Consider the following 24,300-nt stretch of genomic DNA (forward strand, 5'->3'; position numbering starts at 1 on the left):
GTAGAGACAGCGTTACAATGGGCGAGCCTAATGAGGATATGGCATGGACAAGTTTTTCTAAATCCTGCTGAGATGTAAGTCTTCTGTTTCTTGTGACTCTAGCGATGCAGGCTACTTTTATAACTGTCTTAATGTAGCACAGTTTCACTTCCACTGATTTGTTCACCTGGTGATATCATTACATGAATTTGTGTTTGTGTAGATGTTGAATAGAAGAGGCCCGAGAATAGAGCCTTGACGAACTCCCCGTGTCAGTTTTGTCTGCTCGTATATGATTACGATGCTATTGATTAACTTAGTTCAAATTTAGCAAAAAATCTCAACAAGTGTTGATGAGACAGTGTGCTTTTTACCAATATATATCATTTCTGTATTTATAATCCCTACCCATCATTCATTTCTCAAATGCTCATTAATGAAGACAAAAAAAAAGCAAAAGAAACATCAGCAGGTTATAGTGCCTAGTATTTTATTTTCCTGAAGACAAATTTCGTACAATAAAGCATTCCATCACAATCCAAATGAAAGTCCACCACAAGAGAATTCACCTACTATGTAAACCTATGACCTCGGTTTAAACATGTCGTGAAAGATTCTCTCCCAAAGCTTGAGACCAGAAGACCCTAATCTGATATTGAAAAAAATATACATAATGCTAATATGACAACAGGTGGGCTGGGGTTGCAGCGGTCTCATGGTATGCCATAGTCTGAAAACTGAAAGTTATCACACCTTATTTGCAATCTGAAATCTACCATGTTAGTGTTATATATATATATATATATATTGAATTCTACCTAATCTAATCATAGGACATTATTTTAAAAGCTCAAACCAGATGTTATTTTTCATTTAGTGGTTCATTTAAAATGCTTTAGTACTAAAATGTAAACTAACATGCTTTGGTTTCAGGTTTCATGTCTGTCAGAACATATTAATTTATGAAAAACCTGTTTTCATTCCTTTCAGGGTCACTGTAACTGATTATAATCATTGGGTAATAGCATATACCATTATGTTTTCTGAGACGGTCATTGTAGCATGAAAATCTCATACCGTTGCAACCCTCAGGTGGACTTCCTTCTTCTTCATGGTTGTCCTCTGAGTGCACACTGGGTCCACCATTACTTAACCATTCAGTGTTGAAGATGCAGCTCCACAATTTGCCTCTTAATCACATTACAGGCTTTGCGTCATGTTTCGAGCTTTGGAAGAGAGTGGCTCGGGTGAGACCTGGATCACAGGATTAGCTAGAAAGCAACCTCCACTTAATTCCCAAAATGTCCCCACACATCAGGTACGCAAGCATCATCCATGAATACAAAAACCAGCAAAATATTCTAGTAGCCACAGTCTCTAAATAACTAAGTTTAAACGTGATGAGAAAATAAACCAAGTTATACTCGTGTAATGCTTTAGTAATTGTTAGTTGGCTATTGAAACGACATGATAGCATGGTTAATTTATATTACACCATTTCCCGACACCTTTGCCGACCTAACGCTGAGACGACTACGTAGCATATGAGAGTGCAAACACTTACTGAGCATGCACTTGTTTACCTGTAGAATATGCAGTTATTGAAGCAGACACTGCAGCTGTCATTACTATTCATCCCGCTGCCTTTGTCCCATCTAACAGCATGAGTGAAACCCTTTAAATACTGTTTCTGTTTGAGGTAAAGTGACTTTTTCTTTCAGCCTTGCCACAGAGGGAAACCATTGCATAATGAAACTACGAAAGCAGTAACAAAAAGCGCTGCTTCTCCATAGGACTATACATACACACATTATAATCTCTTTTTTACAATATGGAGCCATCCCTAATGCGGCCACAGTCCTCTATCTGTAATAGCATTTTCCCAGAAAGAAAATTTACAGTATCAAATATTATCTGCCAACAGAGCCTACAGTGGGCCAGTCTCCATCATCCCAGCATCCTACAGGAGCTCTTATATTGCTTTAACATTGTCAGCGAGTGACCATCTGCAAGGTCGCATAGTCCTCAATTACATTAAAATAATCTAGTGGTCACAACATCAACAGATATTGGATAGGGTGCACGATCAGTAAACTGCTAGAACACAGTGATGAAGGCTTTTTATCCCTTTATCTAGCTGATAACGCAAGAAGGATTTGTGTTTAATTTGATTGGAATAATCATCATGACATTATCACAAGCGTCAGCATCATGTCTGAATTGTGTCTATGCAGTCGTCAGAAGAGAGCGGAAAACCGACAGTTCTGTCAAAAAGGCTCCAAGGTCTGAATGAAACATGCACATTATGCATCCCCTTGAGCTCCATGCAGCACAAAAGAGGGAACAACTAGAGTCGAGGCTAACCTGCCGCCCCTGAAGTCCTTCAGCCTTTGGAGCCACTTTGACGAGCATGTCGGGGTTTCTGTTCATAGTTCCTGTTTTGTTTTCAGTGTGTGCCAGTGGCAGTGGATGAGATGGGAAATCATTTACAGTCTCAGCAGATCCTTTTGACTCTTATCAAGTGATTCACCAAATATCAGCAGTGCCATAAAAGAAAATGTGGTAGTGGATTTCTCCACAATGATGAGATGGGCACTAATAAAAAGACCATTACATAACCAATCTTCTTTCCAATTTGTACATACTTAACACTATTATATACCATAGAAATATATAAATATTATAAAATGTCTCTTTTGTTTACGATGAGCAAGCATAGGCATGCTACTTGATTCCAAGCTCTATTTCTGCTCTAGTCATAAAATCAGTACATTGCAGGATAGACAAGATTTTAGCAACTTTGTGTAGGCGCATGTGTAAAAAACATAAGAAGGAAGTCAGATTTTGGCTATTTCTGCTGTGTGTCTTGTTGAAATTTAGTACTGCTCAAATTGGCTATGTGGCTAAGAGGTGAAAATAAAAATCTATGGGGTCTAAATCTGAGCTTGGAACTGTGCAACAGTCATATTTGCAGCTAAATGAGGCCAGTTTGGTAAGGGATAATTCCCTTTTCACAATTTATTGTCTGTTTCTGAACACACTCCCTCCGCGGTCGGCTCATCAGGGGAGTTAATCATCTATCTTGAAGGGTAAACCATACTGCTACGGGACGGTTCGGCCATGAGTGTGTGCAGGGGGAAGCGGCCATCACGATGGTGGGGCGTTCTGGTTCTGGTATATGGATGCCTTGTCTTTCAACAGGTCCAGACATAGATGACAGCTCCAGCTCCCTGAGTGTCAAAATAACAGAAAATCTATCAGTGTCAGACGGTCAAAGCTCTACAACCCTGACACCTAAAATGTTCTGACGCTGTGTAAAACATAAATAAAAACAGAAAGCAATCATGTGCAAACAAACTGTTTTAGGAATTGTTCCTGAGTCCATGTAGGTGTCAGTCTAAGTGGTGAACTTACCCTCTGGTGGTTCAGACATGGGTGGGTTGAGACAATACATGTGATAGCCTCTGTCACAGTCGTCACAGAACAGAAGCTGATCCTGGAAGAAAGGGGACAACAAGAGCCCTTGACGCATCAGACTACAGCACCATGCGCGAACTAAAAAACACACAGTATCTGAATGCTGGTGAACTCACGTCATTCTCCGAGGTGCCGCACATGTTGCAGCATTTGCACTCTATGCACTGCCAGCGGTACGTCTTCACAGCGGCCATCATTGCGGGAGTGAACTGCAGGCAGGAGGGGTGGCCTGCGTGTACAATCATGTTTGTCACTTCACTTGGCTGCAAAGAGTCCTACTCTTTCACCTGCATAAGTTAAGAGCTTTGTTTCCTGTTGCTACTTTATTCCAACAGCCAACTGTCTCTAACGCACCTGAGCGTCCACAGTCAGAGCAGGACACCAGCTCTTCTGACTGGCCAGTCTTGTGATTGGTTTTGGAGTCTCCCAGGCAGAAGTCACAGTAATTATTCGGCAATGCGAGACCGTCTGGGCCTTTCTTTGGAGCTGAGAAACAGATGAAAACACCCAGAGAGCATCAGTGTTCAGCTCTACATTGAAGCCAATAAGCAAACAGTGAAATCTCTGATGATGGATGATCTCTTACTTTTAGGCTCCTCGGGCAGCGGCAGGGCAGGCTCGCTGATCTCCATCTCTTCCTTCTCCTCGCCCTCCTCCTCAGCCAGGTGGGAGTGGGCGTAGTGGTAGCTCAGGCCAGGACGGTTCTTGTAGCGTTTCCCACAGACTGTCACCAAAACCAGAAAACACAACATGTATGAAAGCAAAGAATGCATTAATTAACTCCATGGTATGCACGTCAATGGGGAAAGGGGAGTGACAAGTTCTTTTTGCTGCCATCACCTTTGCTTCTGACGGGAACATATTAATTAATTCCAGTGGAGAGGGACAGACATACCATCTAAAATTGGTAATTTCTATAATCCAATTTCTATTATTATTATTATATATAATTTCTATTGTCCAGATTGCTGTATTTCGTGGCTTTTATGATATACGTTTTTTGGGGGGATTTGGAGAAGAATTTAGTGAGTCTAACATGAACAACCAAAGCTATACAGTTGCTTAGGATATCATGTTATATATTGTGAGCAGACTCCACGATGCCCATAATGATTTATCTACAGACTTTAAAGCCCATGCACGAAAAATAATCCTACTTTACATGTTCACAGAATTAGATTTGTGCAATACCTATTCTGTACCATTAGGGGGAACTCCACCAATTTTCCAGCCGTGTAGCCCGTTAGTCATCTCTGCTTGGGGCTACATTAGCTGCTACTAGCATAACACACTCGGACTGAGCCGAGCTATCATACATCACTATATAGCAAATGCTGCACACAGCTGCTACTTTAGCTGCTTCCATAGACGTGATAACAAAAACCAAACACTCTTTGTGCTCTTTGTTTCATATCTGGATCGCCACCATGACATGACATATTGGAGGGAAGAATGAAGAATGGTGAAGAACATGCACCGAGGCAATGACGTGTCATCAGAACCTCTTAGCTGGAGCTCTGTGGTTGCCATGTATTCAAGCACAGCATTAAGATAAGATCTCAGCCACTGTAAGCACCACACATCTGCAGTTAGCATATGAGACGCTGAGTAACTGCAGAGGTGTGTGACCTTTACAACAATGGTTTTTACTTCTCCAGTGTAAGACAAACACTACCTCAGCAGTGTCTGACTAATGATGTGACACAGAAATTACCGAATAAATGTTATCGTTTCGTGTCATTTGACTTCATACATCCATCTCTCTCAAAATGACCTTTGAGTGTAGATTGACATTAATAACATGTTAGAAAAAAGGCTCCATACTGCTCTGAATATTAATGTTGCTGATCTGAACTTATCGTCTATTAATCAGTGGGATAAGAGAAGCCAGTGGGATTGTGTAAGGAGGATTTACTGGATTTAGGAAGTACAAAGATGCCGCTGTGTGCAGCCGTCACAGGGGGTGTGTGAGGTTTGTCATAAGATGACACCCAAAGACAAAAGGTACTTCTTCTTTCACTTCCATGTTTTCTCTCATTTTCATTTCCTCAAAGGCCAACCTTTCTCTTCAACTGACATCTAAAGGAGTGATTAGTGTTCTCCAGAGCATTTTAGGGAAGTCACTAAAAACAGAGCTTGTCACATGCCCAGGGTTTGTGTGCAGTGGCAGAAAGACTTGAAAAATACTAAAGGTTACCAAAGGTTAAATAGGCATCAAACTGACTCAAAACCAAAGCAGCCGCTCACTCTAAAACATGGAACGTGGAATGAGACTTTGCAGGGTGCAGAGGTGGTAAAGAGGAATAAAGGAGGGAAAAAAGCAAGAAAACAACTGTAATGCAGTCCAACGGCACACACTGAGTAGCGAGACAAAAGACAAAGCACAGAGTGGGGGAAGAAAAAAAAAACAGCAGGAGGCTCCAGCTTCTAGCTTATCTAAATCTGTGGGAAGTTCAGGGCCAGATTGAGGGGGAGAATTACTCTGATAGGCCACAGCTTATCTTTTCTAAGATGAGACAGTTCACATCTTTGGCCGATTACATTTAATTGGGGTGTGTAATAAAATGGCCTTGACCTTTTCTAAATCTAGTGAATTACATTTAAGTAAATTGTGCAGAGCAAAACAGTTACCCTCTGAACTGAACTACACAGAGAGCAAATCTACTTGGTAATAGAAACGGAAAATAAAAACAGGCAGTGACGACAAAAGACAAGACAGACTGGAGTAAAAAGGAATGAGAGAAATATACCTCTTTCAGAAGATTTTGAAATATGCTTTTGTTTGATAGTGTCTGAAAGAGAGAAGAGAGGGAGAAGAGAGAGCACAGACAGAGACTCAGAGAAATAGGCTCATAGACCGACAGAGGATCAGTCAGTCAGTCAGCGCCGCACTACTGAGAACTGCAGCTGAAAGTGAAAATGCTGCACAAAGGAGGAAAAAAAAAACACATCAAGTAGTACAGATACAAAGTCTGACAACACCAAAGAAGTGGAAGAACCCCCCTCGCCCATGGAAAGAAATGTGTGATATCATAATGACAAACAAAAAAAAAAAAAGAGAGCTGAGCCTATACTAGCTTTACAAATATCAGATTTAGGAAGTCTAACAAAGCCCAGAAAGAAGATGATATACGTTAACAGATCCGAGACAGGATGAAAAAGGAAGACAAAAAGGCTTGATCTGAAAACAAACATTACAGCTATTAACATCTGCAGGGATGCTCTGCTCAGGGCTGGGTACCGAACGTCAACACTTTTATGGCACTGATCGAATGGCTCCGATACTAACTAACAAGTATCAAAAAATTTGATTACTAAGGAGTAAATCTGTTCCGCGCCCTTGAGCCAATAGGCACGCAGCATGCTTGTATCAAGATCTAAAATGCTGGTGATTTGCTGTCTAATATTACACGTCATAGAGGCATGCAGGGACAAACACTATATTATGTTAGCTAACCTGCATCTGCTCGTCAGTGAGCGTCACCGCAGGGATGGATAACGTGGAACCAAGGTGGACAGAGTTTCTGACGGCAAACACGGTGCTGTTAATGTTTATAGTCCGACACGGAAAAGCTGAGAAATGTCCTGAGGTTGACACGGTGGACAGTTGTCACACCCCGGCTAGCTGCTCTTTACTACAGAGTAAATAAGAGGTCTCACTCTGCCACTATTTCCCAATACCACAAACGCCAAGTTGGATTTGGAAGACCAGATGATACAATGGCATACTGCTGCCCTCTACTATTTGCTATTAATATTCCTTTTGATAGTTACTTATATTTTTCATATAATACTATACAGATATTCCATCAGTTGCTTCATTTTAGTCTAGTTATCCAGGTTAAGGAACGTGTGCAGAGTAAAAACAGCTTCTCTAGCTGCTCCCAGGTCTTTGAACAGCTTCCTCCTTTGAAGTTAGTAATTGTACCATAATGTGTTAAGTAATTCTCTTTTTGTTAAAATTGGTTTTATAAGATTGATTCTGAAAAAAGCAGCATTCAGGAATTTGCATTGAAGTCAAGGTATCAGTGCCAGTATCAAAATCTTTGAATGATACCCAGCCCTACATGCTCTACTCTCCCCCATCAGGACTCACTGTCACAGGCGTACGGCTTGTCTCTGTCCTCCAGAGCTGCTGTATCCAGCTTCTTCCGGGTACTGCCCACTCCTCGACCCTGAGCATGGAGATGCTATTAGAGTCGGCAGACAGGCTGGCGACACACACACACAGACAGACAGAGCTGGGATGGACTTTTGAGACATGTACACAGCAGTTATTTACCTTCCCCTTCCCTTTGCCTCTTCTTTTAGGCGTGTCTTCCTCATAGTCTTCATCATCCAGGTCATCCAGGAAGTCATCTGGCTCGAGGATTCTCTGTGTTGTAGCAATGATGCAATGAGGAAAGGATGCAAATAACTTGACAGTCAAATCATTTTGTTGAGTCCTTATGGTGAAAACAAGAACCTTTCTGATCCGAGCAGCTGGGTTGAGGCCTCCGGTGTAGTCGCTCTGGTTTGAATCCTCCTCAGACCCACGGAGCTCTGTTGTGGTCCGTTTTTCCAAGGAGTCGCTCTTCAGCAGGGCCTCCAGGCTGCTGCCATCCGCTGACAACAGAGCATCCTTCTTCAGTCCAACGTCCACCTCTGTGAATAAACACACACAAGTTAAGTAACAACCACCAAAGCAAAACACTCATTAATAAATAATTACTAGAAGATAATAAGACCTCAAGGTATTTTTCTGGAAAGCATTACATTTTACAGCTTTTGTTCTTTAAATACTGACACAGTAAAATGAAGGATGAGCTGGTACCTGACTTGACAGGAGGGAAGATAAGCCGGGGGTCCTCTGGAGGATGAGATCGCCGTTTCTTCCTCCACCTCCTGGATGGGTAGGTGTAGAGCTGCCCTGGAGCCATGCCTGAGAGACGTCACAACAGATCCATCTACATGACACTGAACCCATTTTAATGCAGAACTTGTCAGCTTTTTGACAAACTGGAAAAAAAACGTTAATTTCCACAAATTACATTTGCCTTGTTAGAATAGTTAACATTTAAAACCAATAAGGCATGTTTAGGTGCAAGCTTGATGAAATTGCACTTTGCACACTGAAGAGTTTGTGTGCTATATTTGTCTCTGTTTTTGCATGATATCAAGGTGTTTTGTTCTACATATTGCTTTTTATTTTGGCTGTCAAAAAACATAGAAGAAAGAGGACAAGAACAAGGCATTCTCAGATAAAGTGAAGCTCAAATGCACCATCTTCGCAATTCTGGACATATTTTTCCACTCTCGTCCATTCAGTAAATCTCTGAAAAACATTTCTGAAGACTAATTATGTCCAATGTTCCTGAACAGCTCCTTAACCAAAAAAAACATAGCTAAAAATTTCTGAAAAATGCAGGGAATGTTTTAACTAACATTACAATCATGGAGGGAGCCTTTCAGTGTGTGTTGTGACACACTACGTGTTTCTCTGTCTCACCTGGTCCTCTGTGTCTCTTTTCCATCCAAATGTAGCAGTTGCTCTGAGCCACACCGGTTTGAGAGTCAAGGAACGGCATTCGGACGCTCCTCTCAGCACACAGCCTGGCATTGTAGTTATGACATTGCTCCATGGCATCCCTGTAGTACTGCTCTCCCAGCCTGACACGATAAAACCAGAGCCATATGCTGGTTATTTGGCTTATTGTTTAAAGGCAAAAATTAGCAGGTGCACCCATTTCAAAACCAGTGCAGGCTTGCTTCAAACCTTTCTGTTAGATTAGCTTAAAGGCTGCTGTTTTTCTCCGCCGTCACCTTAGAAAAGCAGCACACTCAATGGACAACGTCTTCGTACTTGAGACAAAATCATTAGTGAGTGCAGCAGGTGCTCTTTTGTTGGTACATCAACAACAAAGAGCTCAGTAGTCAGCATAGTCACAAGTGTGCTGTGTTTACAACATAAATACACTCAAACAGTTCTTTTTACATATACAAACACAGCTTAGACAAACAGACTCATGGCAGAGGCCTTACTGATTCTTCAGATGCCTGAATGCCAAAGAAAAAATGGAAATTAACAAACAGCGTTGTCATCCAACAGCTGCAACTATTGTGAATGTCAGGGTGCCTTGGAGCAAGGCACTTTCCAGTACGACTACATTAACATTACTTGTACTTGGAGCAGTCTCTTGATGAGAGAAATGAAAGTATATTATCTAGTTGTATGGAGGCTTAAAGCAGCTGCTCACAGACTTGAACCAATGGATGTCATTGTTTTATTTCTTGTGAAGGCATAAGATTTGTGTATAGTGTTGTAAACCTGTCGCTGTTTACTACCTGCTATTTGATCAAGACTAAGCCAAAACTTGGAGGCTTTTTTGGGGAAAACTGTCAAACAAATACAACTACAATAACACACCAGAAATGTGAAATAGTGCCATGTACGTGAATATTTCTCATTTCAACGCCATGAATATTATTTTCTACACTGTTCCTAGTACTGTTTTCCGCTGAGATTGTAAAATTTGAGATTTCTTAGACAATATTTCATTCATGAGTTGGTAGGAGAGCCACACAAGTGGAATAGAAGCTGAAAAAAAATGAGTTAAGAGGAAATTTGTATATCTAATTAGCTCTCCGGTGAGTTTTAATGTTTTCATGTGTTACCATGGTTACTAAGGGCTAAGCCACTTGCTTGTAACTGCCGTAAAACGTCTAGCATCAACCACCTGGGCACCTAACTTCACACAAAGTAAAGCCAACGGAAACAGAAGCACGTTTTAGTACAAACGGGCACGGGACAGATCATTGATAACTTTTAACTTTACACTTACACAGAGTTACTCTACGTGAGTTAGAAATGTAACAGCCGCGGTTGCTGGGTCTCAACTCTCAACGTGGAGGGAGAGATGTTCAAGGCCAGTCTTTCATTCATTCTGAACTAGCTGGCCAGTCGCCCACAGCACCCCAGCCTGCGCTAACAACGTTGGCCACAATTACTCCCTTTAGCTTGTTAGCGTGCGGGCCACCTAGCTGCTGTAACGTTACTCAACAGACGTTAGCACCACGGTATCCGCTCGCCCAGAAACACACAACAAGTAACCATAATATCTCCATAAATACATTTGTGATAAAACTGACGGATGTTCTATTACAAGGACTCGTGATTCATGTTTCAGGAACGTCATCTGCGTGTCTGCTAACTTAACGTTACACTTCCATTCCAGGATGTGAACACACGACGCTCCGACAACGTTGGCTAACCTAACTGAGCTAACTCAGTGGAAATGTTGCTAAGCTAGCTAGAGACACGGTCAGAGACTGTGTGAACACACAGCCGTTACGATGTGACCTCGGTGTGTGTCAACTAGGCAGGTGTAAGGTAAGAAGAAAAGTCCAACACTTACAGTTTGACAACATTCTCAACAACAGCTGCCATCTTGCTTTAATACACGGGGAAAGTGGCTCCGGGTAATGTATGCCCTCCGTACGGACTTGTAGGCAGATAGAGCAGGAACGTGACTCCTAGCGTCCCCTACTGGTGGCATTGCGACATTGCCGGATATTTCACCATACAGAACCGCAGGTCTTAGTGCACCAGTTATTTCCATTAAAATGTTTTTTTCAGCAGCTAATGAACATGTAGGACAAATAATCCCATTACATTTTATAATACATATAATAAATATAACTGCGCTTTACTGACTCTTCACCCATGTCATAGTTTTGTTGCTCCTGCTAGGGCAGGACAACTTAAACCATGGACCTTTCTCATGTGACATTTAAACATGTCACAGTAGGAAAAACGCCAATGTCAATTATAAAAATGAATAATGGCGCAGTTCCATTTAGCTGTCTCAGTCTCAGGTTCCTGGTTTATTAGGACGCTTTAATACAATACAGCTGTTGTTAATGTTTTTATCAAAACATGGACTGTTACCAAATTACATTTACAACCTGGTTGTGGTTTATCTGAAAGCTTTCACTGTGAATTTTAGCATTTAGATTTTTGGCTCTGGCTTCACACCTAAATATTTATATTTGTTGACTTTTCATGTCTCATATTTAAACTACACAGGCTTTACTGGTTCAAATATGTGGAGGAGATGTTCCTCCTAAACCCCTTTCTCAATATAAACTTTTAGATTATGTTATCTTGCTGGCTCATTATTTTCCGGGGTCTCTGACCACCATCCTCACCCTCATTTTTCAACCTCAACTACAGAGATTAAACCCACCATGATGAAACTCAGGCTTCTCTTAACAGCTCTCACTGAGGGTTGGCTCTGCTCTTCAGATGATGACATCCTTCCCAGCATCCACTGATTCATCACAAACCTACTGTATGTTAGTCATTACTCAATCATCCTTGACCTCATTTGCTGCAGTTGCATCATTAATTCATTCTTAATGGCAGCACTGCAGCAACTATCTTTCCCACATCCTTTGCACCCATACTGCAGGATCTATATTTCACATGTAGGCTACTGTGGTAATATGTGAACACACAGATTTAGCCGCTATAAAGAATATTTTGGGGATTTTGTCTTCAAAATTACAAGACCACTTTGCACTCTTGTGGCTGATTTTAACAGTAGTTTTATGAATTCCCTTGCAACAACAGCTGTATTGACATGAAGTCTTTTATTCACATGTTGAGGCACAACATCATTCCTCCAAAAAATATTTCCTCATCTGGTGTTTTGATGATTTCAATTAGGGGGATAACTGGTCTTATTGATCATTTTATATCTGTAACAGAGCTAAACAGATGTTAATTGTATTGAAGTCTGTATTGAATTTGAGGTTTAATTTTTCATCTTTCTGCATAGGGTGTGCACTGAACTGCTGCGTTAATGAGTAATGCTACAGAGGAAAGAAATCATTTTCCCACAAGTTACTGAATCTACAAATAGCATACAGAATAGTACATTGTTGAGATGATCAGTAAGCCAAATGTGATTTCAGTGTTTTGTGTTTGAAGAGAAACTGTTTCATAATAATATAATCGAAATATAATCAAAACTTAAAACATTAGTTTGTTATTCCATCTTTGGCCTAAAGTAGTCTAAAGTAGTTCTGATCATAATTTTACCTATTTGGTCGAGACTTGCTTGCAATTTTAAAGGGAAACTCCACTAATTTTACTCATCACTAGGAGGACCACTCAGCCTCTGTGCACATTTATATAACGTTTCTGAGCTCTCTATAAAGTATGAGAAATAACTCTGAAGATGGCATCAGAGTTATTTTGGGCTCAAGGAAAACCTGTGTAACAATCTGAGGATGTAGGGTTCAGAAGAAGTGGCCATTTAGGAGGCAAAGGTATCAGGAAAGATGCTATTGAGTTGCATTATGGGAAGCATCAGATCCAGCATGTTATTTTGTTGTTGTAATTTGTTGTTGGCCTTTTTGAGCTCCTCAACTTCATTGAAGCACAATTCTAAACTACTGGAGTGCCACAGAATCATGGTACTCCACCCCAAAATGAGTCTTGGTTCCCCCATAGACGTCATAGTCAAGTTTTCTGGAAAATGCTACCACTTTACACACTTTAATAAGAAATTCTGTTTTTACCACGTTGAGTTTAGGTATATTGTCAAACAAAATTGAACAGTTTGAGTTACGGATGTAAATTCTGCATTTTATGGGTTTGTCAACTAGCCATAATTATGAAATATCCAGCTTGTTCTCTCTTGCACCTGATAGAATCAAAGACGGAGCAGTGGCTAACCTTTTTTATCATTAAAAAACCCACAACAATGTCATGTTTCTGATTAAACCATGTTTTATTATTCCTAATATTAGATGTAGATACACAAGTCAACAAACATTATTTTCGATTTGTAATGAAAATGCTCCACAGCACACTGACATCGTGTGGAAGGGTCTGGTATTACAGACACGTACCTGAAAATGGACAGCAGTTATAATTTTTGCAATAAGTTGCATTAGTAACAGTAGTAGTAATAGTAACAACAGTAGCAATAATGTAATAATAGCAATTAATAATAGTAGTGGTATTAACAACTCTGAATTACAGAGGAAGGAACAGACATTCGTCAAAAGTAATGAGAAATGAAGGTAGGTGGACAGGCTTATCAAATGCTGCGAGACAGACCACTGGATGAAAAAATACAAGCTCCCACTAGACAGCAAATACCCTGCCTTCTTCTAAAAAAGGAAGCTCAAATTGTCACCAGTCTGTTTTCATTCATATCTAATACTTAACAAGTAAAAGTTGTTTTTTTCTCCATTAAGTACTCCATTGTTTCAAGTACTCTCATAACCAAAAATTCATCTCTTTGACATCAATAATACACACTTCCCATGTTCTGGTCAAAGCTCACCAGTAGCACAATGCTATATTAAAAGGATGCCATATGCAACACCGAATCACAGCCAGCTGAGGACCATTTCCACAAGACTGGATTGCCAGGGTCATTCTGCAATAAATATACAGTACAGTATCAATGTGTGAGTCTGTGTGAAAGAGAGAGAGAGCTTGTGTACAGTATGGCAAGTATGAGAAAAATTTTTGCTTCACATGACCAATTTGGCCAAACTAATTTGAATCATTCACATTCAAATGAGCTGATAAGAAAATACACTGTGTGACCTTTAAACTTGAACTTGCCAATATCAACTGAGTGCTGTGTCTGATGCACAAAGCAGAGAAAAGGTAACAGGTGTCACTAAAAACAGCTCATCCACTGGGGAAGAATGACTCCTCCATTCAAAATTGTGCACAATGTACAATAACTGTGTTGGCTCACTTATGTATGCAATGACCTTATCAACTTTGCCTGGATCCTAGCTTAGTTTAAGGCTACTTGAACTAGGAGCTCCGTCACATTCGTGAGACACAAAGTCCCTAGAATAAAGCAGTCACTTTGATTAAGTTTGTACCATGTGCTGTCGACTGAGCCCAGTTCAGTAGCCTCAAAGTGACCGTTCAAAAATGTTTCTTCTCTGACTTAACAGGTCTTTGACTTGAGTGCCAGCTCCACATTCACTTGAAAATAAGGCCGACCTGTTTAAACTACAACCAAGTTTACTCCCAGCTGTTTGTGTTGTCGCAACAGTTTGGCGTGACATTCCTGTGGACTAATCAGCTCTCCAGGGTATGGTATACACATCCAGGCATTTACCAACTCTAAAGAGTTACTTTCAAGATGTAATAAATTACAAATAATTGATTATTTGCAACCTACTTGTAAGAAAATCCATAAAACTCTTCAATTCAGAATTGTTATCCAGTAACTTCCTGTTGTATTTGGCAGTTAGAAAAGGCAAATTAGCGCTTTGATTCAAATGACTGACTATAATGACAGTTAACAACCAATCCTATGGTCAGAAGATACTTATATGAAAATGCACTACTGCCTACAGTCTCACAATATACTATAAATGCCCTTTTTATTTCAAACATGTACAGCATTTGAGGAAACACTTATTTTTTTTACATTAATTATGTATACTGGATTGCCACGATTTTGTTTTAGATTACTATAAATGCCAATTACATATCATGAATTGCTCTCTCATGTGATCTCATGTTTTCAGAGTACATCAACACGGAAGAGAATAGATGCAATGATGAGACACGAACAAGTATAAACCTACATGAAGTCATGCCACATATGCAAGAGCGCAAAGCTCATCTAACAGACAAGTTAGGACTTTTCCCTGTCTGCCACCGCTCACGAGCAGAGCCTTCCATGGTTACTGTTAATTCAAATTGTGCCTGCATATATAATCCACTGACATACATTAGATCATTGCCACAGGGCACATTTTTAACACACATCTTTGCACTGACAAAGCTTCCTTTAAGACTGTTCGAATGGAGGGTGGGTTTGTAAAAAGGGGTTCAGTGTATCTGTAGTGGGTTCAAGTAAGGCTCAGTACAACTCTCTCTGTCTGGTAGCACATAAAGCGCATTCTTCACTGCCTATCCAATCTCACTTCCACACTCCTCACTTCACCTGTAATGAGACCTGTCAGCTGTCCATCTGTCCTGCTCGCGTCCCTGTGGTCTGCCACAGATAATGTGCTTCAGCTTTTTATCTACAAACTGCCCCCATGCCTTCACACCAGTAGATAGAGAGAGAACGAAAATAAATATTAGAAGACTTAAACAGAAATAATGAAACCGCCTCAAGGAACTTCATTGGTAATGTCAAGCTTACATATAATAAAAAAACCAAAAGCAAAGAAAAGCTCATTTTATGAAATCATTCCAGTCAGATTATTTTGTGTTTGTGTTTGGATTTCGTCTACATTTGCTTACTGAAAAGCAGCATTCATCTGGCCGCGTTTGATCAGGAATAACATAAACGTGCAAAATCCACAGCACCACAATTCACACACACACACACGCACGCGCACACACACACACACACTAGAAAACTAATCTTCTCTGCTTTGTACAGAAAAAAAGGTCGAAAATCAAGCAGAAAAGATCACTCAAAAGAAATAATCAATTACAGGCAAAATTAGAGATAAAATAAAAAATTAATTATATATATATATAATATATATAATATATAATATATATATATATCATCATTTTCCCAATGAAACTTATGATCACTTACTGCACACTGCTAAAATGTAATGTAATGAGCTTTATTTTTTCCATTCCTAAAAAAAAATAATAATAATAATACATACAAGGGCAAGCCCAACATTCTCCACTAGTTTAACCAAATTTGTTTCTCTCCACAACATGAATCAAGATTATCTACTGTCAAATTCATTAGTTTGTTTTCTCAAACCAGCAATAGCAAAAGATAAATAATAATAATAACAGCAATAATATTGGTCAGGTTAATAACATCAATACCAAGAACAGAAAAAGAGACTGATGTGATTCTTCCCAAAGAGAAAACGCTTGAAGGTGGGGAAATAAAACCAGAGTGCACCACAGTGGAAAGCCATCATCCATCATTTATTAGTGACGAAGCACCAAAACGGCTCAGCTAGTCAAGACTCACTATAGAGAAAATATTCTTGGTGAAGGAGAGCCATTTTGGTGGACTGGAACAGAACAAGGCCTGGATCCCTGCTAATACCAACCACACCTGCTGCTGCCTCAGACTAATAAGCTCTGCTGGTTGGTTGAAATGACCTGAAACTGGATGAGGACTTTCACCGTTGGCTGCAGCTAAATGCTAAATATGGATTGGGTGAACGAAAAAGTAAATGACGGATAAAAGTGGCAAGGGAGAGAATCAGAAAGAAAGAAAAGAAACAAAGTTCTCTGTAAGCCACGTACAGCAGCTGTCGATGAATTCCTTGGGGCCTGCACTGAGAGCAGTGTGTTTGTGACCTGTTTGTACTTTCCTTTCTGCCTGCTTCAGTTTCTTGAATTTTTGACAGATGTAGCTTCCATCGATGGTTTTACAAGTGTTCTATTTTTTCTTGCCAAAGAAGCTGAACCTCTTCTCACGATCTTTCTCTTTCCCATCTTTGTTGCGCATAGTAACGCCTCCGGCTTCACCTGAGCTGGGGGAGATGGGAGGCATTGTCATGGCACGGCTGAGTGCCCGAGGACCTCCGGGGGAGTCTCCTGATCCTGTCGGAATGGAGCCGAGGATGGAACGGATCCAGGAGCTCATTTCCGTCTTTAGAGAATCAAAAATCTTTATTTCACTTCACTATTCAGGCAGGGTCAAAGCATACCAACAATATTTGATTTCACACAAACATAATTAGTATTTATTTTGGTAGAGTAATTCTGTTCTATCCATCTCACCTCATCCTTTGCTTGGAACAGGTACTCTTTTCCATCGCCTAGCCTGTAAACACAGTGTTAAAGATGTAAATCATTTGTCAGGGATAAGTCGTCAAGTCTAATACATCTCACTAGTATCCTATCTTCTTGTTTTTTCATCACAACCTTTAATTTTATTTAGAAAATCTAACAGGGAACCTGACTGTATCAGTAATCCTTGTTCTGAGGTTTTGAGCTGTCATGTCTCTTCTCACCTGAGCTTGAACACATGTTTCCTCTTCTTATAGTCATGGGCTACCTCACACACGGCCTCCCCGAGGCTGATGGGTACCTCTCCATGGTATGGAATTCCGTTACTAGCGCTCTTGCCGTCTTTGTAGAAACCGAGACTTCCTTTTCTTAAGACACAGTACACGTTCTGCCAGGACCTACAGGAGCAAAGCAACAGGATTAGGAACAACATGTGCTGCAGTCAATCAAAAGTACATATATTTCTCAATACAGAGTATATACCTTAGAAATATAGTAACACTGCAAAAAACAACTTTAAAAATATATAATAGATTTTTAAAAATCAGATAAAATAAGGTAGAGAACCTGGAGTTTACAGCATATGCTTCCCTAACATGCAGGCAGACAAGACAAGTTATGACAGACTGAGACACCACCAACTTTAATTTGAACTAAAATCAAGTCTTTATTGTCAAGCCTCTCTGATCTTTATTAGCAACACCAATTCCAAGAAAAGTTGGGGCATTATAAAACATAAATAAATACAGAATGCAATAATTAGCAAATGAACTGTGTTTACCAACAGTAGTTTTACAAAGTGTTCCCAAGCCCATGTTGTAATCTCCTTTATAAGATCATAAAGGACATAAGCACATAAAGCACAACAAGTGGTGAACTTTGCTTTTCATCCAATCGCCTGTTACCAATGAACCTGTTTACCTGTGGAATGTTCCAAACAGGTGTTTTTGGATCATTCCACAACTTTCCCAGTCTTTTGTTGCTCCTGTCCCAACTTGTTTGAAATGTGTCGCTGCATCAAATTTAGAATAAGCAGATACTTGCAGAAAAATCACAAAATTGAAGTTGAAGTAAAACATTGAATATATTGTCTTTGTACTGTTTTCAATTGAGTATATCTTAAAAAGAATTAGAAAATGATCACATTCTGTTTTATCTATGTTTTGCACAGTGTCCCACTTGCAATCAGGGTTGTATAATGCACTTGACTTACTCCCCTGAAAACAGCACTCACCTGGTAGCTGCCTTTTTGCTGTGGGACTCCATCTCCTGTTTTCGACAGAGCATCCCTTCCATGGTTTCTGGCTCAGACTCTGCTCCACCCCTGCTCGGTAACGTGGCAGATGGTTCAAGGCGAGATGAAGCCAGACCACTGTCTCTACCTGGTCCGTTCACCGACTCAGACTCTGAGCCCTGTGGTTTACACCAGAACATGAATGGTGGTGAAGAGCGAGACAAACACACGGTTGGATGGACGCAGTGAGCAGCAAAGCAGCCATTCACAGCCATACATGAAAAGCCATGATGACGCTTGCTTTGACGGCACTGTATGATTACCTGAGATAACACCAACACCATAGCATGGGTTCAGAAGGTCCACATAATTACACAGTACACTGATATTACACAGGACAAGTACAGTCACTGGCGGTTAAGACATATAATCAAATTAAACATACATGTGGGAAACATGCATGCTGCCTTGAACACGAATAGTTAACATAACATTTTCAAAAGTAATAATAAAAATAATAAATATTATTCTTTGACATAAGATTTTCCCTCCACAGTCAAGTCTCAGCTATTTTTTGAACAACAGTAACTAAATAAATGATAATCTACACTGTAACACATGAACACAGACAAAATCATACATGAACACACTTAACTATAGCTATCTAAAGCCGTAATCCTCCAAATCTCTTAAATGAAGTATCCTGGCTTTTATTTTTACAATATGACTTAAATATGTATTTTACAGACAACTGGATGCTTTTTAAAGTACTCGATTGAGACAGTAGTAGAAAGCTTCATCAGTTAAGGAGACGTGTCTTATTTCCCCTCAATAAACCTTTTTTCTACAGCAGCAAACGACTCTATCAAAAGACTTTCACACTCATCACAGGAAGTGTACACATACAGGGAAAAAGACTAAAACAAAGTACGTGTAAACTGGTCTGGAACAGCTACAAATATCACCACATTTACAAGTTTGTGCTTCACATTTACAGTCACTCCTGTCCTGGTCAATATGAGCACATATATAACAGCAGACTTATCCATGAAAACAATCTGTTCATGAATCTGCATCATGCTTTTAAACAGCAATGGGACTCATTAAAGAAAAACCACGTGGTGCATGAATAAATAAAGCAATGGTTTGCATCTGTGACAAGGAGCAGTGGCTTCTTGATAGAAAAAAAGAGGCGCTGCAGTTGACCAGGAGCTGAGCGGAGGCTGTGACGGGTGTGAGGGGAAGCTACAAAGCTGACCATGGCTTAGTACTCACACGCTCCGGCTGCTTTGGCTTACACACACGTTTAGGCTCTGATTTCTTTCCCACTGACAACGATAGCGATAATGACTGCTGGTAAAAACGTAATGAGAAATTGTTAAGAGGTCCGTGTCAGTGGCAGAAACTTGAAACTTTTCAGACACATTTACATTATGATTGGCTTCTAATAACGGTCATCAACCATGGATTAACCATAAAATCAGTGAAGCTCAATTAATGACTCCGTTTCTCTGACTGATTCTTTTCTCTCACGTTTACTTCTGCTTTCCACTAGCAGCCAGTGGAGATTGCCACCATGCCATCAAAACAATGAAGGCACCAGGTGCTTCATTTCATCTGCCAGTGAGGACTTGGATCGCGTTCACATACATGAAAGTTTACTGTATCCGTAAGGATCACTACCCTGTCCTCAAAGGTACCCTGTAAAATTGAATCAGGGTTCCTTAAGTGGAGGGTGGGTTTCCTCCTCTGACCCCAGGTGGCACTGATTCTTTTTCAGAAAAACTGCTTGCACAATACAAACTTATTTGTCAAGTTCATCAATAATACCTATCACAATATAACAAGAAAATATGTACCAAAACAATGCTGTTGATTGGAGTAGAACAGACAGAGACAGCGACACACATTCACATACAGTTACACCGTGTATTATTCATGTATGACACACTCACAGGTTTGGATTTCCTTCAGAACTACATTTTCACGAAATTAATAGTTTGCAAAATAACATATAGTATGCATTTTTTTCCAATTCTCTTTCTCTATTAAACTTTTTAAACAGTTTGAGAGACATACAATTCCATGTCATAATGTAGATGAGGCAAGACAATATGGAAAAGACATTACATGCCTCAAGATAAAAACTTAGCTTGAAAACATGGTAAACATGACTCTGCTGCACCACAGAGCAGAAACACTGTCACACAAGCATTTGAATCTACAAAGCATGTCTCACCTGTGATGTGTCATTGTCGCTATGTACTCCATTCACTGACACCGACTGATTGAGTGTGGTCTGGTCCAGACTGGTTCTGTGTTCGAGGGTGAAGGAGAGCATGTAAATAATAAAAAAAAAAAAAAAAGATGTGTGTTGATTTTGTACACCAACACTGTTCTGCTCCCCTTGGTTTACCTGGCTGCAGAATCATGTGCATGACTTTCTGTCTCAGATTGTGCCACTTCTTCTGCTGGGGGCGGTGTAGGGGGTCGCCGTGCTCTCTCCTCTTCCTCTCGCCTCCTCTGGATCTCCTGCTCCTCAAGCTGAAAATTGGGAAATCAGTAATGCTATCTACTGTAAATTAACACCTCATGAGTGAGGTAAAATCAGTGCCAACATTTATCAATGAGTGGCGGACATCCTTTATCTACCAGGACATTCGGAACAAGGCATTCTCAAATACACATGAAGTTTTGTAATTTATATCAACTCTCTGCTTACTGTAGTGAGTTTCTCCAGCAGCACAAAGCGGTCTTCCCAGGCTGCAGCAAGTTTCTCAAAAGCCTCATGGCGCTTAATTAGGCTCTCAACCTCATCCACGTTTGTGCCCAGCTCTGCTGCTCGCACCAGAGGTTCTTGCCCTGCCAACCAAGACTCTGCCACATAGGCATCGCGCCCAAACTGCAACACCTCCAGCACTGAGATGCAGAGAAAGGGGGAGCAGAAAAGAGAGGGACACATTAAGAAATACAGTATACAGCGTCAGAAACTTTTAGCAGTGAGTTGAGTGCACACTACGCACTTATTGCCCTTTCAGACAAACAATAGTTCTTCACAAAATTAAAAAATAAAAACATATGCAGACAAACCCAAACATTAGTAATGTAAGATTTGTAGAACACAGTGTCATTGTGTGCCTTGTGCTGTTTACCTCACAAGTCTTGACAGAGGAAAAATGTGCGTCAAACTGGACATACCCGTTTGTATTTTATTTGCTACCTTTACTCTGTAACAACATGTCCCACCAACATATCTCTCATGTTTTGTTTTGACATAGTTGTATTAGATTCAATGTGCCCATATACAGACTCATAAACATGTTCAGCACCCATACCAATTTGTAAATGGTCCATCTTGTCTTGCCACTTTTTGTTGATCTTGTCTCTCTTTTCCTGGAGTTGAGCAAGTTTCTCTCGGATCTGTCAGTAAACGAATATTCATTAATGAAATGACACAGGAAAAGACTGACATCAACAAAAAGTCTTTAAGTATGAATCCTTTCCTTTTTACTAGGTTGTTTCTTGTAAATATGCATTGAAATGACTGCAGAAAACAGTGAACATGACCTATTGCACAATACCTCATCAGCTGCATAGTGATTATTGTTGATGAGAGTGTTTCCCATCTCAATACAGGCAGTAAAGCTGTCTGCCCTGGTCTCAATCTCTGATTTGATGTCCTGATGATTGGCAATGACCAACCCTGCAGAAGATACATCCCTGGGACCACAGAATGGAGAGAAGAGGTGAGATTTAATGTAATGTTGTTTATTATGCATTATGCATTCATTATGGTAACTCGAAAAATTAAGCACCAGAAGACATTCACCTGGGGCTGTCATGTGCGTCAATCTGCAGGTTGACACCATCCATCCAGAGCATGAGGTCTCGCACCATGTTAAAGAAACGGAACTTCTCCACGGTGTCCAGCAGGAGGAGTCTACGGGCCTGACCAGCCTCGAGCAGGCCCTCCCAGGCAGAAGTCACAGCATGTTCGCTCCTGTGAATGTCATCAGCTTTCTCCCCAGCGTAGGCCTTTTGCAGCCGTGCAGCGTCATCTTGCACCTGGTTCACCTAGGAGGTCGAAGAGGAAGACATTCAGCTTTCTATTTACACGGCTTTCTTGAAATCTCACATGAGAGCTCTGTATTAACAGATAGCTGACCTGTCCACTGAGGGCCTGGATGTCATTTTCGAAAGTGTTGTGCTGTCTGTGTAGATGCTGAACGGTGTTCAGGTCGCGGCCAAGGTCAGAAGGCAGCCCCTCCCTCTTCTCCTTAACGCGTCCAAGCACCTCCATGGCATCCTGATGGAAGCGGTGCAACTCATAGGAGGCTGCCAACATCTGTGTGCGTGTGTCAATCAGCTCCAGCAGATCAGCCCAAGCCTCGTTTAACCCGTCCTTCCACTCAGCCACGCTGGCATTCTCAGGATGGCCCGACTCAATCAGGTCATCTGCCAGCCCATTTACACCATCTACGCGCTCCTGGCCAATGGTGCTGGTGTCACGAGCAAACTCCCGGAACTTGTCCCTAAGCATCTGTTGAAAGAAAGAAAAATCAGGGCAATCAGAAACAATTAATTCAACTAAATTTCCCTGAGCCTTAGTGTCTCCAAAGCATGTGACTGAGAAAAAAAAAACTCACTGTGACATGTTCATAGTCCTGTCCTAGTTCATGGGAACCAGCGACCACCTCCCTCTCAGCAATCCACTGTTCCAGGTCATCCACCTCCCGTTTCAGCTGGGTCAGCCGCAGCCTCTCCTGAAGCCGCCCACGCCGCTCCTCAGCGAGGTCTTTCAACCCTGCATACAGCTTGTCAACTTGGGCTTGCCGTAAGGTGATTCTCTCGCTGTTTACATCAAAATAAGAGTAAGCTAGATCAATGGTTGTGGGTGTACAACTTTATTCATAAGAGGGCATAAGTCATGGCTGACAATTCCCCATTCACATCTTTTTGTGTGCTCTCACCTCTCTGGGTGTTCACTGGTGACCATGAGGCGGCTGCTGTTGGCTAGCTGGTGAATGGTTTGGGCATAGTCTTCCAGTGCCTGTTCCAGGGTCTGGTGCTTCTTGACCATCACAAGTGCACTTTGCTCATCCTGGGAGACAAACATGAAATTATCAGGTTCTCTCAACAGACGACTGTGAAAGAGTTAAGCTAAGAGCATGTCTTATTTTGTCTTATCTTACCTTGGCTTTTTCCTCTGACATCATGTGCAGCTCTTGCTCTCCCATCCAGGCCTCTGCCTCCGCTGCATCCGCATAGAATTGCTGGGCGCGATTAGCCTCTATCAGACGGGCGTGGCGCTTGTCTGTCTCTGCAATCAGCTGATCCCAGAGGTCCCGCAGCTCAACAAGGCGCTCCTCTAGGACAGACTGTCTCTCACCATCTACCTGGCTCTGGGTCTTGCCTCGTTTATGGATGTCGTCGATGCGAGGCTGGTGACCCTGAATCTCTTTCTGCAATGTCTAATCAAGAAACAGAGGTGGCAATTTACATGACATATTGTGAAAGTATTTAATGATTTAGAGATGACAATGAGTGTAAGTCACCTTTATCTTCCTTTTAGTTGCCCAGCATTACAACATTTTGAACAAAGTACGAGTAATTAATGAGTTTGCAACTGTATGTTAAAAAAAAACTGTACCTGGTTCTTCTTGATTAGCAGCTGTACAGTTGGAAGATCTTTTCCATGGTCTGTGGAGGTCGCTAGGGGCATTCTCTCTTTCACCCATAGCTGAGAGAAAATCAGATAAATGAATAAAACATGAGCATCAGGCAAAACAGGATACGATAGAAACACTTATCGACTCCATACTTGTATAGCTAACTGATGAAGTCAGTCAGGTAA

General features: G+C 40.9%; 2 protein-coding genes across 4 annotated transcripts in view; both read right to left on the reverse strand.

Moving 5' to 3' along the window:
- Nucleotides 1–453: 453 nt before the first annotated feature.
- dpf2 (D4, zinc and double PHD fingers family 2) lies at nt 454–10,915 on the reverse strand. 2 transcript variants are annotated; one of them, XM_041952443.1, is made up of 12 exons: nt 10,851–10,915; nt 8,945–9,105; nt 8,270–8,377; nt 7,922–8,100; nt 7,739–7,831; nt 7,553–7,631; nt 6,207–6,248; nt 4,043–4,180; nt 3,811–3,942; nt 3,573–3,685; nt 3,394–3,475; nt 454–3,209 (listed from the first exon to the last, which is right to left on the reverse strand). In XM_041952443.1, exons 1-12 carry the CDS (start codon nt 10,880–10,882, stop codon nt 3,127–3,129), a joined length of 1,242 nt encoding a protein of 413 aa, XP_041808377.1. In that variant the 5' UTR covers nt 10,883–10,915; the 3' UTR covers nt 454–3,126. The 2 variants fall into 2 exon arrangements, with proteins under 2 accessions (XP_041808377.1, XP_041808378.1); XM_041952444.1 differs by lacking the exon at nt 6,207–6,248.
- A 2,298-nt stretch (nt 10,916–13,213) lies between these two features.
- LOC121617839 (spectrin beta chain, non-erythrocytic 1) overlaps nt 13,214–24,300 on the reverse strand; it is a 34,390-nt gene continuing 23,303 nt past the window's right edge. Inside the window, exons 24-39 of one of the 2 annotated variants that reach the window (XM_041953078.1) lie at nt 24,097–24,186; nt 23,639–23,917; nt 23,417–23,547; nt 23,093–23,297; nt 22,612–22,986; nt 22,276–22,520; nt 22,028–22,166; nt 21,782–21,866; nt 21,169–21,365; nt 20,863–20,990; nt 20,686–20,761; nt 19,722–19,799; nt 18,447–18,625; nt 17,437–17,610; nt 17,204–17,246; nt 13,214–17,072 (exon numbers count right to left, since the gene is read on the reverse strand). In XM_041953078.1, coding sequence (XP_041809012.1) covers nt 16,860–17,072; nt 17,204–17,246; nt 17,437–17,610; nt 18,447–18,625; nt 19,722–19,799; nt 20,686–20,761; nt 20,863–20,990; nt 21,169–21,365; nt 21,782–21,866; nt 22,028–22,166; nt 22,276–22,520; nt 22,612–22,986; nt 23,093–23,297; nt 23,417–23,547; nt 23,639–23,917; nt 24,097–24,186 — 2,637 coding nt within the window. In that variant the 3' untranslated portion in view covers nt 13,214–16,859. The remainder of the gene's footprint in view (nt 17,073–17,203; nt 17,247–17,436; nt 17,611–18,446; nt 18,626–19,721; nt 19,800–20,685; nt 20,762–20,862; nt 20,991–21,168; nt 21,366–21,781; nt 21,867–22,027; nt 22,167–22,275; nt 22,521–22,611; nt 22,987–23,092; nt 23,298–23,416; nt 23,548–23,638; nt 23,918–24,096; nt 24,187–24,300) is intronic. The other variant, XM_041953077.1, reaches the window with a different exon arrangement.

Source organism: Chelmon rostratus, chromosome 14, assembly GCF_017976325.1.
Source record: "Chelmon rostratus isolate fCheRos1 chromosome 14, fCheRos1.pri, whole genome shotgun sequence".
In the NCBI taxonomy this organism is placed as follows: Eukaryota; Metazoa; Chordata; class Actinopteri; order Chaetodontiformes; family Chaetodontidae; genus Chelmon; species Chelmon rostratus.